A 15,800-nucleotide genomic window follows, 5' to 3' on the forward strand; every position below is an offset into this window, starting at 1 on the left:
CTATGTGTGATTCCCCGCCTAATCCCCGACACATAATCCCCCAGGCTTCCCTCTGCCGTGTCTTTCCTGTCAGCCACCATTGCGCCGAAGAACAGAGGAGGCACATAAGAGACAGAGACAGAGAGAGGAGTGGAGAGAGGGAGGCAGAGAAACAGAGAGCGACAAAGAGTGTGTGTGAAGGAAGGATGCAAAGAAGAGAAGAAGCAAATGGAGAGAGGCAAATAGAGAAAGCAGTGGGAGGGAGGACAAAAAAAGAGAATGTGCTTACAACTGCCTCGGGCGTCTTTCCTCATTAGACGGATCACGGTTACAATTTAGTAAGCCAATCAAGTGAGCAGTAGAGGCACGATAGCACCTTTTCTGAGTGCAGATAAGCCTAGCTGCATTACATTGTCTCTGGAGTCTTTGTTTTACAATTCATCTCCCAGTTTTAGAACGTTTGCCTGTTGTTTGTTGGATGATTGACACTTCCACAGCTCTGCAGTGTGTCTCAGCTGTAGCAAAACTCCCATCGTGATGCTAATTTATTCAGGAACCAGCTGCTGTGTCAAGATGATTCTGCAAAAGGCATCCTGGAAAGTTTTTAATGAGCTCACCGTTGTGAATAATGTGGACAGTGAGGCCACAGGAGTCAGGATTGTACGTATGTGTGTGTGTGTGTGTGTGTGTGTGTGTGTGTGTATGCGCATGGCATGTGTATGTGTTTGCTTGCATGTGTGCGTGTGTACGTGTGTATGTCTTGCCATGTGTGTACACATACATATACTGTGTGTGCATACATGTATCTGGATGCATGTCTGTCAACATTCAGCATGATACCACCTTTTAAGACTGCTTAGCAGCAGCCAACACCTCATTATCTCGTCATGTCGTGCAAGACAAATACACAGCAGGAGCACACACACATCGACAGTACGCATATCAACAATGTATGAACTGTAGATTGGACCTTTTATGTGTTGCATAATGGGCTTATAACATAGAAACTAGGACATAATCAAGTGGATTAAAAAGACCTTTATCGAGAACAGTTATAGAAGTGCTATAAATAGTAAACTGTTTTTATCAGTAATTAAATGGTCCATACAACAATACACTGTTAAATGACATAGCCTACTTTTTTTAGTGATGGTGATGTACAAACAGAAATCAGCAATCTGTGGTACTCTAATAACCTTCAAAAGAAATTGAAGGAAGAAAAAGAAACACAGTCACAGTCTGTGTTCCATATACCAGAATGTGTTTGTCATGGCTGAATATTCTCAAACAACACTATAATGGAATGTAAATATTGAGAAAGGGTCATTGTTTTATTCATCTCTTCTCTCTATTTATTTGCAAGCTCTTAGATGATTCAGAGTATGAAAATGTATTTTGTGTCACACATTGCAGTCAGCAGGAGGGAACGGGAAAGTTTCAAGTTTGTTTGCATTGAGGCCCTTTTTAACTGAGCACCTCAGCAGGGAGGCTTGTGTTTTATCCTATATAAGATAACACACAATTAGCAAGTCTAAGTCCAACAAATTTTAAAGCCTCCTGCTCTGCCAATCCAACATGGATTTGTCCTCTGGTATTTCTGTGAGTTTGTGAGAGAGTTTGTGACAAAAATAGGTTTTACTAATGCAATAACGTTACCTAGTTCTAATCTGTTTATGCTTATGCCGTTTCTGTGGGCTACAGTGAAGCATATTCACATAGAGCTCTTAGCTACTACCATTGTTCTAGCTGAGTTTATATGATCTGATATTCTTTATCTGAAAAACTGAGTAATTTCAAGACGTTCCCTTTGTCAGAGAAAGAGTGTTCATCTAGGATCACTAGCGTTTGAATTTCATTACAATCTTAGAGTTGGTCATGAACAAGAAATTCCTTTTTGGGTTGGAGCAACAGTGCAGCAGAGGTACAGTAAGGTTACAAAAAGCAATACATCTACAGTGATGATATGTGCACGGCCTCAGGTGGTTCAACCCTGTGATCTGCAAGTTGCTGAGGCAGATCTATATAAATTCCATTCACTGACACAAGACATCCACACAGATGTGCCATGGCAACACACACACACGCACACACACACACACGCACACACCCATTTATCACCATCATTCCCTATAGTGTTGTGATCCCACTCAGAACCACCTCACCACTAATTGATGTAATTACAATGTCAGCAGCTGGCAGACTAGAAGGTGGGAATCGAAGTAAATGGATTGTGGCCTGTGTGGCGTGGGGGAGGGGCAAGGAGAGGGTGTGTGTTTCCATAGCCTCATTTGCTGACTCAGCCATGAATAGGGGGACGGGTCAGGACATTAGAGCGTCACTCTGTTTGGATCAAACCCATCTCAAACCCAATAAATGTCCAAGCTCAACGATACTTGAGAAGTATAACTTTTTGTAAGCCCAAACCTCAGTTTCAAATGACTAATTGCTAATAACACTATTTTTCAACCACACTTTTGAACCTAAGCCTGACCCAAACTCAAGCAATTACATCAGAAATTCAGCTCAATCTGACAAAAGCCTATTTTGTTCTAGGTGGGTCCCACTGGGCATAATTGTCAAACTCTATGGCATTGCATTATAGGGTTGTAATTCATACAGCAAGTCTTGGTTTTCCACAACTGGTGAAATATCATTCACAAAAGTTGTTGTTTTTTTCTCAAATGTTGGTGGAAAGCCTGTATTTTTTCATATTAGGCATCTCATATCCAAACTGTAACAGCAATACTTCATTCAATATAACTTAAAATTAGATAAGGAATTTTCTGCTGAGTACAAAAACATCTCTGTGTTTACTACAGCTGTAGTAGTAGAGCTATATTTGTGAACTTTGTTCTTTTCAGCACTGGCTGATGTGCTGTATGCCTCTGCTGAGGCAGCAGTGGATGATTTATTGAGGCTATTTATAGTTGTAAAAGGACAGCTAGTTGAGTTAATTTTATCACCTGAGGTTTGAATTTCTGGTATCTCTGGTATTACAGTGTTCTGTAAAGATATAAAAGGGAGACGCTTGATAGCATAGCATGAGATTTATCTGATCCTGTGACTTCAGTATATTCCCACCCAAGTATACTATATGTGAGATCCTGTTTTAAGTAGCAATCAAAGTGCCGGTGATTCTGAGTCTGATAGCACACTCAACCATCAAGAGTATCCCTTCATTCCATTCCAGTAACTACAAAGATAGCAATGGATTTTCAATACAGTGCTTTGATTTATTAATTCTTCAAAGTTACAAAAATGTACAATTTGTATAAACACTATTGTTATTCCAACTGAAACTTAACCTCTGTGGCATGAGGGGAATGCACTTAGGATTATTGTTCCATGGCTATCAAAATAAATATCACTTGGTGCTCCATCATCACTGAACGCTGTTTCTCTTCATACCACTGACAGCAAGTCCCTCTGTCAAAAACCCAACACAAAAATATGTGGAATCAATATTATGGGGTAACATCAGTACATTGTGGGGGGGGGAAACAACTATTTAGTGGGGCAGAATCTGTGGAAGCTAGTAAAGAATGCACTGATATTTGAATAATTATTTTTCTTCACCAAGCACTTGCCACATGGAAGGAAAAGTGTCCCTATATTGGTCCTACAGTGAGCAGGAAAATGTCTTGTTAGCACAGTTAAAATTCTTCCTTGAAACGAGTGAGAGAAAGTTCTTGGTGAAGAAAAATCACTAAATAATTGAAATTCAAATTGTCAAGAAATCCTTTAAATCTATAACTTTAGTCTTTTGAGTATAAAGGGCAGCTGCACGGTTGCAGAAGAAGATATATGTCAATACTGCATCAATTATTTTGACTAAATCCATTTCTCCTGACCCTGGGGCCATGTTTAACTGGGTCTTTTGTTGGCACAAAAAGCCATCCCGTTAAAGGGGGGCGATAAGCTCAGAAGTGTCTCAACAGCGGATAAATGTCCTAAGGTAATGTCCACAGTGCGAGTCAAGGATTCATCTCCTTCTGTTTTTGCTGTGCTTCACCATCTTCTTCCTCTTCAGGATCATCTCATAGAGTTTCTCCAGGCCCGGCTGGAGCCCCTGTCCATCCACAGCGCTGCAGCTCTGGACGTGGTGCAGGGTGGACGTGCTCAGTTCGTGAACGGCCAGCAGCTTCTCAACCTCGCCGACAGACAGGGCGGAATCCAGGTCCTGTTTGTTGGCCAGGACCAGGACGGGGACGCCCTGGTTCTCCGAGGTGCGGGTGATCTTGTGGAGCTCCACCTTGGCCTCCTCCATCCGCTCCAGCTCGGTGGAGTCCACCACAAACACCATCCCGTCTGTCCGCCGGGTGTAAGACTTCCACAGAGGTCGCAGCTTCTCCTGGCCGCCCACGTCCCACACCTGGAAGGTTATGGCCCGAGAAGTCCCCATGGCCACCTTGATCTTCTCTGTGTTGAAGCCCTTGGTGGGGATGGTCTTGACAAACTCCTTCAGTTTGAGTCTGTAGAGCAGGGAGGTCTTGCCGGCGGAGTCGAGGCCGATGACCACCACGTGCAGCGACTGGAAGTTTGGCAGGAACGGCGTGTTAGGGGCGATATCAGTCAGCTGGTTCCCCATGGCTCCAGCAGGCGATTCTCACCTACTTAGGTGAGGTGACAGATTCTTGATAAAATCCTTTTCAGCAGTTTGGCATGTGCCCCCCCCTTCTTCCGAGGCAGAAGGGGTCAGACTGGAGTGGGCCTGGAGACCTTATCAAAACACAAACACACAGTCAGTTAACATTTAATGAGAAGACAGTGGGTGTTTAAAGAATCTCTGTCTGCAATCAAAGCGCTATTTCACAGCATCGAGCAAGGAGTGTCACCTGTGTGGGGAATACAGAAGAGAAATTGACAATAGATATGATAGGCAAACACTAGGTGGAACATTGATGATTAACATTACAAGCACATTTCAATCTATTCAGCAATTCAATTTCATCTCAACTTTCATTTCATGCAGCCTGGCAACGGCTAGAGCCAGTGGTATTTTCTATTGTGTTCACAGCTGAGCTTTGATAACAGTCCAAAATAATACTTCACTGTAGGCCAACAGTGTGCATGCAGGCTGCTATTCAAGTCACCCAGAGAGACACTAATAGGAATGCATACTTTGGTCACTCATAATTCCTCATCTGATTGAATAAAACAATATATGGTTGGGGTTTTCAGTGCAACATTATAGAGCTTAAGACAGTTAATTGGGTGGCTGGAGGTTACTCTAGTTGCCTATTTGCCTAGTCTAATCCTCTTAAGACTGCTAAACCCGAATGGCTTTTCTTAGGGCAGATTGATTTCAAGTTTAATGCAATGCATGGATATGTATTCACGGACACACTCCACCAACTGTCTATGAGGATTGCTGCTGCAGCACTAATCCCGTTGTTGTTGAGATCCTGCTACCCATCAAACAGTGAGGAAACAGCTGCCTTTGGACAGAATACAGGGATTGCATACTGGACTACAAGGGAAAAACATAAATTTACTGCAAACTCGAAATTGTGTGTGGTTTGGGGAAATGCACCACAAACAGAAATGACTGGCAAAGATATATTAAGGAGTTAAATGTCTTTACAAGCAAAATGCACTGTCCTGTTTAAGAATTCTACATACCAGAAGCCCACATGATTACTGGAATAATTTAAACAAGACAGAATACATAGTCTCACTAGATTCTGCAATACTGATATGCTTGCAATCCAAATATAAGAATTTATTTCAGTGAGTGAAAAACACCAAAATGCCAAATCGTCTCCCTGACTTGTGCATTTAAAACCTCCATACCTTGTAAATGTTGTCTTGAGTGAGCGGCGAAAACATCATCCCAACGCAATAAACACATCCATAGTTGACTTGTCAACAAATTATGTTTATCCCACTAGTCACATCCGCTCCTGTTCGCTTCCAGCACTGACGGAGCATTGGAGTGGAATAGAGCGCACAGCACCTACAACAAGCCCCCGTGACGTCACGGCCACCTAGACCTCTGCTCTACGCCCCCTGTCGGTAGCCTACAGTAGTGGACTGCAAGGTATGTGGTGGCAAACCTAAACTACATAAACTGTCTAAACCTGAATGAGAAAACATTATCTTATTTTATTAAGCTCTCAGTTTTATTTTATGTGCGCATTAATAATCTTTCAAGTCTAATTTTTAGACAAAATCGTCTAAACAGCGATTGTAGCAAGTTTTTCTATATATAGGCTATATATATATATATGTTAATGTTATTAAAAATCAGTCAGGGCAATAGAATTTCTTGCTAGGGTGAGATTGATGTGATATGCCACAATTTCCACCAATTCTGTCTTCCACCATAATATAGTTTGTCTTTACAGTGTTTTTCCAGCGAGACATTGGCTCCACCTTGTGTCCGTCCTCATGAAGAACTGTAAAAAAAAAAAATACTTCGAAATTCCTATTATTTCTACTTTTTTCGGTTACAAATTCACATTGTAGTTCTACGATGTCGCAGTCATTCTTTGATGGTATGATGCCAGTCAGAATCCTGATGTTCAATATTGTCACAACCAGCAACAAACATTCTATTCATTTCTAAATATCTACTAATTTTTCACTATTCATAATTGATATGTGGATATCTAAATAGCTGAATTATAGATATCTACAATTACAGTATCTCAATTGATTTGTCAGATTTCCAAACAGGTCCACGCTCTCAAAACACTTAACAGCCATTTAACTCCTTATACATTTGGAAAACAGTTATATCCCACTGCAAAATTAAATATTGCCCTCTTTTCACATAATATCTTTGTAAAAAGCAAAAACTCTCAATTCCAATTATAACCTTGTAATTTAATGAGTAGAACATACTGTATATGTACCAACACAGGAATACTATTGGGAAAACGTGTATCGTGTATCAATATTTGTTTGTTTTTTTCCATCAACTGGTTATTTTATGGTACCGTTATCAATTTGTTGATGAAACATTGTTTTCCTTTATGCAAAATCTGTTCACTAGAATTTTGGATATGCTAGATGTGCTACTTCATAATTTTAAATAGAAATTAATTTTCTGTGATGTCATATCCAACATCTGTATTATGTCTAGATTACTGTAGTAGCTATATTGACTGCATAATAGAGTCATAAAGGCTCTTTTGATTGAAAAGAAACCACAATGTTAATGTAGCAACCAGACAACAATGTTTTCCTCTAACACACAGGTAAAAATGGTAAGTGTATCCAGCCTTTGGTGAAAGCCTTTATGAGAAGCACACAAAGATGGAAAGTCCATTTCAATTTCAATTTCAACAATTTCATTAGGCCACTCTTTAATAAAGTGCAAATGATAAAAGGCATTATCAGAGATCCACACAGCTTAGGAAATAGGTGTCATCCTGTCAACAAATTGTTTGAGACTGTTGAGACTGAAATTTTGCAAAATGAGCACAATGTCTTAAAATGCAAATAGTAGTATAGTGTACACAAAGCGAGAAAAATACATTTTTCAACCGCAGAAGGGTTACATCTTCACAAAAGGATTACATCTTCACTTAATTTGTGTCCACAACTCATAATCTGCTTTTCAGTTTGTGTTTATTTCACAAAATTTGATGAGCCTGTGTTGCCTGTAATAGGGACTTAAAGGCATTAACTCTAACAATGACAAGTGCAGAAAGCATTCATGGTAAGCTATAAATGTAGATGACACATCTATGTCAAAATTCTTCTTTTTGTTTTTTAAATTATAATCATTTTAGTGATTGATCTCAAGGTATGCTAAAACAACATACAAAGTAAGACAATATGCATTTTCATAGTAGTTATTCCGATAACCTATAAAGAATTCTGCTTTCAAAATGATTCTCTCTTTACAGATTACCTTCCGTTTACAAATGCATGATGTGTACAAATGTAATAACATTTCCTCTTTTTTACATCAACAAAGTTACACATAAATTACACAAAAAAAGGCTTACAGATTGGACATTTAGAAAACAAGTTACAACTAAAAAGGACATCTCTCATCTCAGAAAGTAGGGTATGATGCAGTCAGAATATTCATCTTCTCATCCTACCAGTAAGATATGTTTTCATTTTGAGTTCATCACCTCACAGGATGTGGGACAGTTGAGTTGGTGCCACAGTCAATATACTCGAAGGTGTCCAGAGACAGCTGCTCAGTGTGGGACAGATAGGAAATATTCATTGTCATTCTGGGGAAGACAAAAACAATATACTGTGAGGCAGTTTGACACAGCATGACATGCACATTCATGTTTTTATCACATGAGCAAAGTTCAGCAGTTTGAGCTCCACAGTGTGTTATTCTTTCATCCCTGACAACAGTTTACGTAATGAAAAAGAAAAAAAACCTAAATTGAACTGTAACTTTAAATGCAGAAGCATAGTTACACTGTGACTAGTTTGGTTCATAACTTTAAAGCGGGGAAGGTTATATTACATTATATTGAAGAAGAGTTTACAACATGAAGAGCTGGTCCGTCACAACACTACATGGACAAAATGACAGGAACAATTGAACATGACCTACAAAGTATGTTTCAGAAAAATCTATCCTTTGTTTGATACTGTAATGACTATTCAGTCTTACATATGAATAACAAAACATAAAGAACCTTTTTTACTGACGCTTCATTTTGGGCAGCAGCAGCCTCTGGTTAGAGAAGCAAGCTTGTGACAGAAAATGTACCAGATTGACTAGTAAAAGCTGGCTAGAGGTAGTGAAAGTGAAGTGCTCTCCCCTACCTAAGCAAATACCGACAGTTGAGTAAAATGTCTTATATTACTATGTTCAGCAGACTAATTGTGCTCGGCAGCTCCCAGATTTGTCCAAAGAGCCTCAAGATGCCACTGTCATTCATTTGCATTTACTTGCATCTTGTGTCCGAACGTCACCCATTCCAAACCTTGGAAGAAAATCTTGACCACATACATCGAAGCAAGAAGTGGCTGGTCAAAGATAGATTCTGATACAATGACTTCCTCTTTGAGTGTATAAAAACATATGTGAGAAACAGATACTGAAAAGTTCAATTTTGTGGCAAAATCCACTTTGAACGTCTCAGAAATGGAAAACTCCATGTCCATGTCTACCATTCACCCTCCTGCATACGCACCATTCTACACATCATGTGAAGACCAAATTTTAAAACAAGACGGATCTTACAAATGCATTATGCGGATTAAACAAACCTAATAAATAACACTGTATGCTACAGCATTGTGGCCTTGTATATTGGGATTTTTTTCTATTGGGAAGTTTCCATTTCTGAGCATCCAAAGTGGATTCTAACAGCAGAATTGAACTTTTGAGTGTCTAATTTTCACACCTACCCGTTCTGTATATGCTGAGTAGGACGTTACCTTATAAGAACCAGTCATCATAATCACCATTTCTTGCTGCATGGTATGTAGTCAAGAATTCCTCCAAGGTTTTGAATGGGTCAAGTTTGGACTGAAGATGCAAGTAAATGCAAATGAATGAAAGCAACATCTTGAGGCCATGAGGCTGCTTCTACTGTATGAGTGAGTGAAACCTTCACTCCCCCTGCATCCACTCCTCCAGGTCATTGCCGTGAATAAGTGTGTGTTCTTAGTCAGCCTGCCTGTTTTTCTAAGAGTTAGAACTAACCCCACAATATAATACCAAGTGTGTCTTGTGGTTGTGGTTTAAGACCCGGTACTGAGAGGCCCTCAGCACAAAGCGATGAGAGATGCTAATGCGGCTACCACTTCCGCTGATTTTTAGATTGAGATTGACACTTACTGCAGCTCCAGAAATAAAGTGTGAATCTTGATAGTGCTTGACTTGCAGTAAAAGCTGAAACAGATAAAGTAAATCAATCAGATGATGAGTGGACTTAAGCACAGTGCCAACACAAAAATATAAATTATTTTATGCTTTGAAAGTATACATTTTCACTTCATTTGCCTTTTTAAAATAGTGAGCATTTGAATCACTTTCATAGAATAGTTTCAAATTGGAATTCATCATGAAAGTATTTACAGGAAAATCAGGGACCACATGCCCAGATATGAATTCTTTCCCTTGAAACTTCACTATTCTATCATACAATTAAGGTGCATTCCAGGTATTTCAAACTTACTTTAACCCCTTGTCGGCAAGTGACAGGCCAATTTCGATGGTATACTGCAAAAGTTCAAAATAGAGAAGTAAGAAATTCTTTGCATGACACACTATATCAGTAGTAGTATTTCGATGTGGATGATGCTATGAGAAACTCACTGATTTCTGCGAACGGGACTGGATGCCGGTCATATTCGATATCTTGGCCTTACCCACGACTGTCTGTGAGACCAGACCTTGAACATCAAACTCAACAATCTGAACAGGGACAAAGTTCTCGTTGCTGATGTTGATGAGATTCTAGAGGAGGAAACACACAACTGGTCAGCTGAGACCAACAGACGATACTTGTTTTGCAGCTATGTCCTTGGCATTACTAGGATATTATAAAGTTCTCCAGCATCTTGGGTTCAAATCTGGATTTTTGTCGCATGTCAACCCCTTTCTGTCTCCCATCTTTGTCCCACCCTCTTATGTATTTCAGCGGTAATTCCTACACTACAGCTGCAACCATACTTTAATGCCATGCTGCTTGAATGCACATCGATATTGAACGCTGAATGCATATATGTGATGTATAGTTTACAATTTATCCCATGTTGTATACACTAGTGGAATTTGAATGGGTGCTGTGGGTGCCAGACCATGGCTGACAGTATGGAGAATCCTGTAGAATTTAGTAACATCATTAAAAATTCCTCATTGGTTAAATTACACCACATTACACTTTACACACTACTATTTTTGTTTACTAATTCACTCTTATATAATTGCTACATCTCTATTACTCCTATTTCCACCCCTCAGGTGGAATGTTCTGTTGCCATGGATTCATGTAATTCACTCTCAAATTACAATTTGCATACAGCTCAGTGGCACAATACTGTTGTTCAGCATACAATATACACAGGCTTATTTGAGGAGTTATCTAGTCTATCATGTGTGAATTCAAATTAGACAGTTCTTTGGTCTCTGCACAAATCCTACTAAAACAAATTTACATCATCCACCAAGTACAAATTAGTGTGCTTGGTGGATGAAGTAAGTCTGATTCTGAGAAGAGGTGGTACAGACTCAGATGCTTAGTGTTAGCCTTTACTTACTGTGACCTCCATTTCAACTGCATTTGGGGTGAAGTAGACCATGACTGACAGCACAGACACAGGCGTCAGGGTGACACTCCGAGGGAAGAGGAAGAAGAGGATCAGACAGCAGAGGAAGAGGCACACAGCCATGGAGACACACACATAGAGCTTCCTGGAAGGAAACATGAACGCCATCAACATCTATGTGCATGTACGGAATAATAATAATAATAATAATAAATCTAGGCGCTTGTTGGATAAAAATGTGTATTATATTCAGCTATATTCCAACCATGCAAATGCTGAAAATTAGCATATATTTTTGCGGTTAATGTTTTTTGAGACTTTTTTTCCAAGTGCTGAAAAACTCTATACATGTATCACAATTCATACTGCAATTGCAATAAAAATATCATACTACATGATTGTTTTTGTCAATATTGTGCAAACGTAATGCTCACTCATACAAGCAGAGGCACATGCACACTCACATGCACACAAATATATACGCACACACACACACACACCAACACACACAAAATACGTCTGTATGCGCTTCTAAACACGCAAACGTGGTGACACACACAAGCAGAGAGCGCAAGAGGCAAGCCTATGAGCATGCACACACACGCACACACACACACACACACACACACACTTACATACACATCCCTTACGTGCGTCTGGGTTTCAGCCTTATATCATTACATGGTATTACAGCAACCAGCTGGTTTTCTTGGCCTGCCAAGGCAAAAAAAGAGAAGGAAATAACAAGTGACTCCCAAGTCTGTTCTTACCACACAGAGATGTGAAAGTGGACCAAATGTGGCTTCAACAGAGCCAGACGTACATAAACAGTATCTTTCGCTTTGGTTTAATTCACAAAAAAATCATACACTTACAAAATGAAATGAAACACTTTTACAGTTATTTGGAGATGGGAAAAGTCTCAGTGGCCAACAGTACACAATTCTAGTTTTAGTGAATATATACCCAGTGTGAGTGTGTAATCTTCTTGATCAACCTACCTGATTAAATAAGGGTTTTAAAAAAACAAAACAATGAAAGAGTAGTAAGCATAGAGAGTTTAGATAAGGATTGTCCAGATGACATAAAAACAGATTTTACACATAAGAGACCAACCTCTGGGAATGCGTCCTGTTCCACGGCAGGTGGGACAGGTGTCTCCCAAGTTCCCATTGATGGCACCGTACTGTGCGGGGGAGTGGGTGAGCGTTTTCGCATTCTCCATCTCTTCTCTCAGTTCAGGACTCTCTGTGGCTTTGCTGCTGCTGCTGCTGTGTCCTACTGTAACCATGATACCATGTCGAGTCCAGTCTAAAGTAAAAAAAAAAAAAAAAAGTTTACCAGATCAAAAAAAAAAGGCTGGAAGGTCTATCTTGAAGCTCAACGGTGCGTCAAACACTCAAGAATTCATCACAAGAGCTGAAGAGTTTCATTCCGAAAATGAAACTCAACAATCTGAAAATGTGCAATCTACTCGTCTACTCTGACGAAACAAACGCAGACATGAAAGCAAAGCTCACTCTTGACTATTAATTTAGTTCTTAACTAGCTCGACCCCTTTACTTACAAAATAGTAACACTTTAGAGGACGTCACCTGAGTTTTTCAGATACTGAGCACTGAATAGAATGTACCATTATTTCCCCAAATGAATACCTTGCTTTTTGGAATGAAACCCTGCAATTCTTGAAGATCACCTAACTCCTCATGTATAAAAGATGAACAGCTGAAATATGTTGGCTTAAAGCAGCACTTCTATATAAACCTCTTCTGGGTATAGTCGCTATGGCTAACTTTTTGATGTAGTCCTTCCTTTGAATCCTTTGAGAGCTGAAAGAGAAATGACTTGTACCTTCTAACACCAGTTCTACCCACAAACATTTAAATGTCCAATAAAATCCCAGTCCTGCACTAAATGTGATGATCTGAGCAGAGTGCAATGTGTACAATGTGGGTGTGGCAGAAAAAGTTTGCAACACCCCAGTTATACGGTTTTATGGGGATACTGCTGGTGAGTTTAAGAAATCTATGGCTGTAATATGGCTACTGCTACTGGGTGTTGCATAAGAAGGATTGTGTGATGACTGCCAACTCTCACACAGGAATTAAATCACAGGTCGTGTTGGATTTATTCTAGACAGTCCTACCTGTCTCCAGTCTTGGGGTGTAGTTTCACTATGTAATTTAGTGTTTTTATGATTCTTTAATTCAATTTTCACAAGTTTCAAAGTTGCAAAACTCTTTATGCAAAAATTCGCAACTCCTAATTTTGGGCCCAAATCACACACAGCATGCAAAATAACAATCAAATGAGGCAGGACATCATGAAAAAGGTTTATCCTAGCATCAGAACATTTGATTTGTTCCTTGTTGATTTTCAGACATTTTAAAATAAAACTGTCATTATCAAATCATGTCGCCAAACAAAAAATAATTCTAACAGAATATGCAGTGGTAATTTCCTAATATTTATATTATCTATATAGCAATGGACAAGGACAAGAGGTTTTTAAGTTTAGTTGTAGTGATCTTTTTGAAATTATATACAGTGAGCATTCCCTTTGATATTCTGTATTTCTGCATTTGGAAACTAAATGTAAAATAGTACAGTAATAGTAACCAAAAATACCTACTATTTTACAGTAACTGTGATGACAACATCATTTTTCAGTACCATCTGTTATGTCCTGCTCCATGTTGGCAGCAACAGGCATAAAGGCCTTTCATGTAGTGAAGTAATTGACAGTTGTGCTGCTACTAAATGCCACTGGAAGTAACTATACATGATTGATAATGCATCTTGAGTTGACTTAGTGAACTGCATGTCTATTAATAAGCATTGGATCATTCTGCTTACATGAGGAGGGTGAATTCTGGGAAGTGAGTTCATGATTTAGTTGCACACTTTGTATCTGAGCACAGCATTTTGGGTCTTAAGGTAAGACTTTGGCGAGTCACTTTGGCTAAATTAAGAGTTTTGCACATTTAAAATCAGGAAATTGGCCTAAAGTAAGCTTGTAACACTAAACTTTCAAAGTAGCTTTCCCAGCAGCACTGTGTTTCAGATGACTGTACATGAATGGCCCTGCACAGCTTGTTATGCACCTCTAATGCAGTGGTTCTCAACGTGGGGTCCGGGGACCACCAGGGGTCCTTGAGGGGGTTCCAGGGGGTCCCCAGCAAATTTATCTATTGTTAAACTTCACCATTATTTCATTTACAAGAAGTTAACACAATTAGAGAATGTAGAAGAATGATTATTTAGACTTTTTAGATTCACTGTTACCTCTCTACCTACAGTACAGCTAGTCATTAAATTCTGGACAAAATCATAATACTAGACGGGCACTCGGAGAGCGCAGACCTCCGCCAAGACCAATAGTCCAGTCTTCTATGATATGCAAATGTGCAAGCGCAACCAATATACGGATCCGCTCCAAAATTTAATGGATTCTTCCTTGGCCCATGCTACACCCTTCCACGAAGTTTCACGAAAATTGGGCCAGTAGTTTTTCCGTAATCCTGCTGACAAACAGACAAACGGCACCGAATTCATAACCTCCTTGGCGGAGGTAATATTTGTATTCTCAGATTTGGGTTCAGGAGACAAAATCTCACCAAATGGGGGTCCTTGGCTCTAATGTGTACTAAATTAGGGGTCCTTGATATGAAAACGGTTGAGAATCACTGCTCTAATGAACCAGTTACATAGGCATAGCTACCTAATATAGGACTACGAGCATCACATGTGCGATTCAACGCGATACAAAGCATCATTACTACTTGATTACATTTATTTCTATTCTCTGTACAGCCCTTCATACTGTGCCCAGATTACATCACCAAAGCAAACAGAAGCCAATGACCTATGACCACTAAATTTAAAGGCTACGTGTGAAAACTACATTGTTTTAACTTATCCAGCAGTAGGCTACAACATAGGATCAAGGTCCAGGCTGCTGTCTGTCTAAAACAGTAAAATATGGCCTACTTGCCATACTTTTGCAATACATGTGGGAGAGAAATGACAAGGCATTAGTTTAGCTGACAGCAGGGAAACCAGATCATGGGATGCTTCCCGCCTGCGCACTTACCTTACAATCCGACCGCAATTTAATCGCCAAATATTATTAAATGTAGATAAAACTTGTATTTTCTTTACAATTAGGGATGAGAAAAGCTTCCGTGAGATCATCGACAAACTACTACTCTCTCCTTCTAAAATCAAGTGGGGGAATCACTTCCTTCTTCTGGGTGGCAGCTTGTTTACGCTGCCTGTTAGTGGCAAATCACATGTACTGCTTTTGATTGAGTGTTCTTCATGTAGGTAATTTGCAACGTAGAATATTTTAGGACATAATACACTATTAACGGATAAATCAACTGTAATTAAGACAAATGTAGCAGTACAGGTTAGGCTGTTTTATCTCTTCACCTGAAATTCAGTTCCAGCTGAATGTGATAGGAAGCGTAGCTATTTAAACCCATGTTCACTTGCTGTCATAAATACTCATGTACAGTGTAACCTATTTTTGGCATGTTATGGTTAAGCTGGTACAGAGTCTATAGAAGCTATTCAATAAAGTGTGCTGAATCATTTGGAATATTTACAGTCACACA

The 15,800-nt window shown here is 39.5% G+C and overlaps 2 protein-coding genes across 2 annotated transcripts; both read right to left on the reverse strand.

The window, feature by feature from the left end:
• Positions 1–3,939: 3,939 nt before the first annotated feature.
• Positions 3,940–5,443, reverse strand: arl4d (ADP-ribosylation factor-like 4D). The gene is given in 4 exon segments (XM_078290727.1): positions 3,940–4,592; positions 5,255–5,306; positions 5,309–5,402; positions 5,405–5,443. Coding segments are annotated over 4 exon segments (816 nt in total). The 3' UTR covers positions 3,940–3,961.
• A 1,833-nt stretch (positions 5,444–7,276) lies between these two features.
• On the reverse strand, positions 7,277–15,387 carry tmem106a (transmembrane protein 106A). Its single transcript, XM_071902738.2, has 8 exons — positions 15,275–15,387; positions 12,298–12,492; positions 11,832–11,895; positions 11,173–11,326; positions 10,229–10,369; positions 10,089–10,132; positions 9,749–9,802; positions 7,277–8,174 (listed from the first exon to the last, which is right to left on the reverse strand). The coding sequence occupies exons 2-8, from the start codon at positions 12,470–12,472 to the stop codon at positions 8,066–8,068; spliced, it is 741 nt and encodes a 246-aa protein (XP_071758839.2). The 5' UTR covers positions 12,473–12,492; positions 15,275–15,387; the 3' UTR covers positions 7,277–8,065.
• Positions 15,388–15,800: the final 413 nt, after the last annotated feature.

This window comes from Centroberyx gerrardi, chromosome 20 (assembly GCF_048128805.1).
Source record: "Centroberyx gerrardi isolate f3 chromosome 20, fCenGer3.hap1.cur.20231027, whole genome shotgun sequence".
Taxonomy (NCBI): domain Eukaryota; kingdom Metazoa; phylum Chordata; class Actinopteri; order Beryciformes; family Berycidae; genus Centroberyx; species Centroberyx gerrardi.

Coding starts and splice junctions, on each gene's coding strand:
- tmem106a (XM_071902738.2), bottom strand. CDS start 12,472: ATGGTTACAGTAGGACACAGCAGCAGCAGCAGCAAAGCCACAGAGAGT. Junction 10,370..11,172: donor CAGTTGAAATGGAGGTCACA/GTAAGTAAAGGC, acceptor TTCCTCCTCTAG/AATCTCATCAACATCAGCAA. Junction 10,133..10,228: donor AGTCCCGTTCGCAGAAATCA/GTGAGTTTCTCA, acceptor GAACTTTTGCAG/TATACCATCGAAATTGGCCT.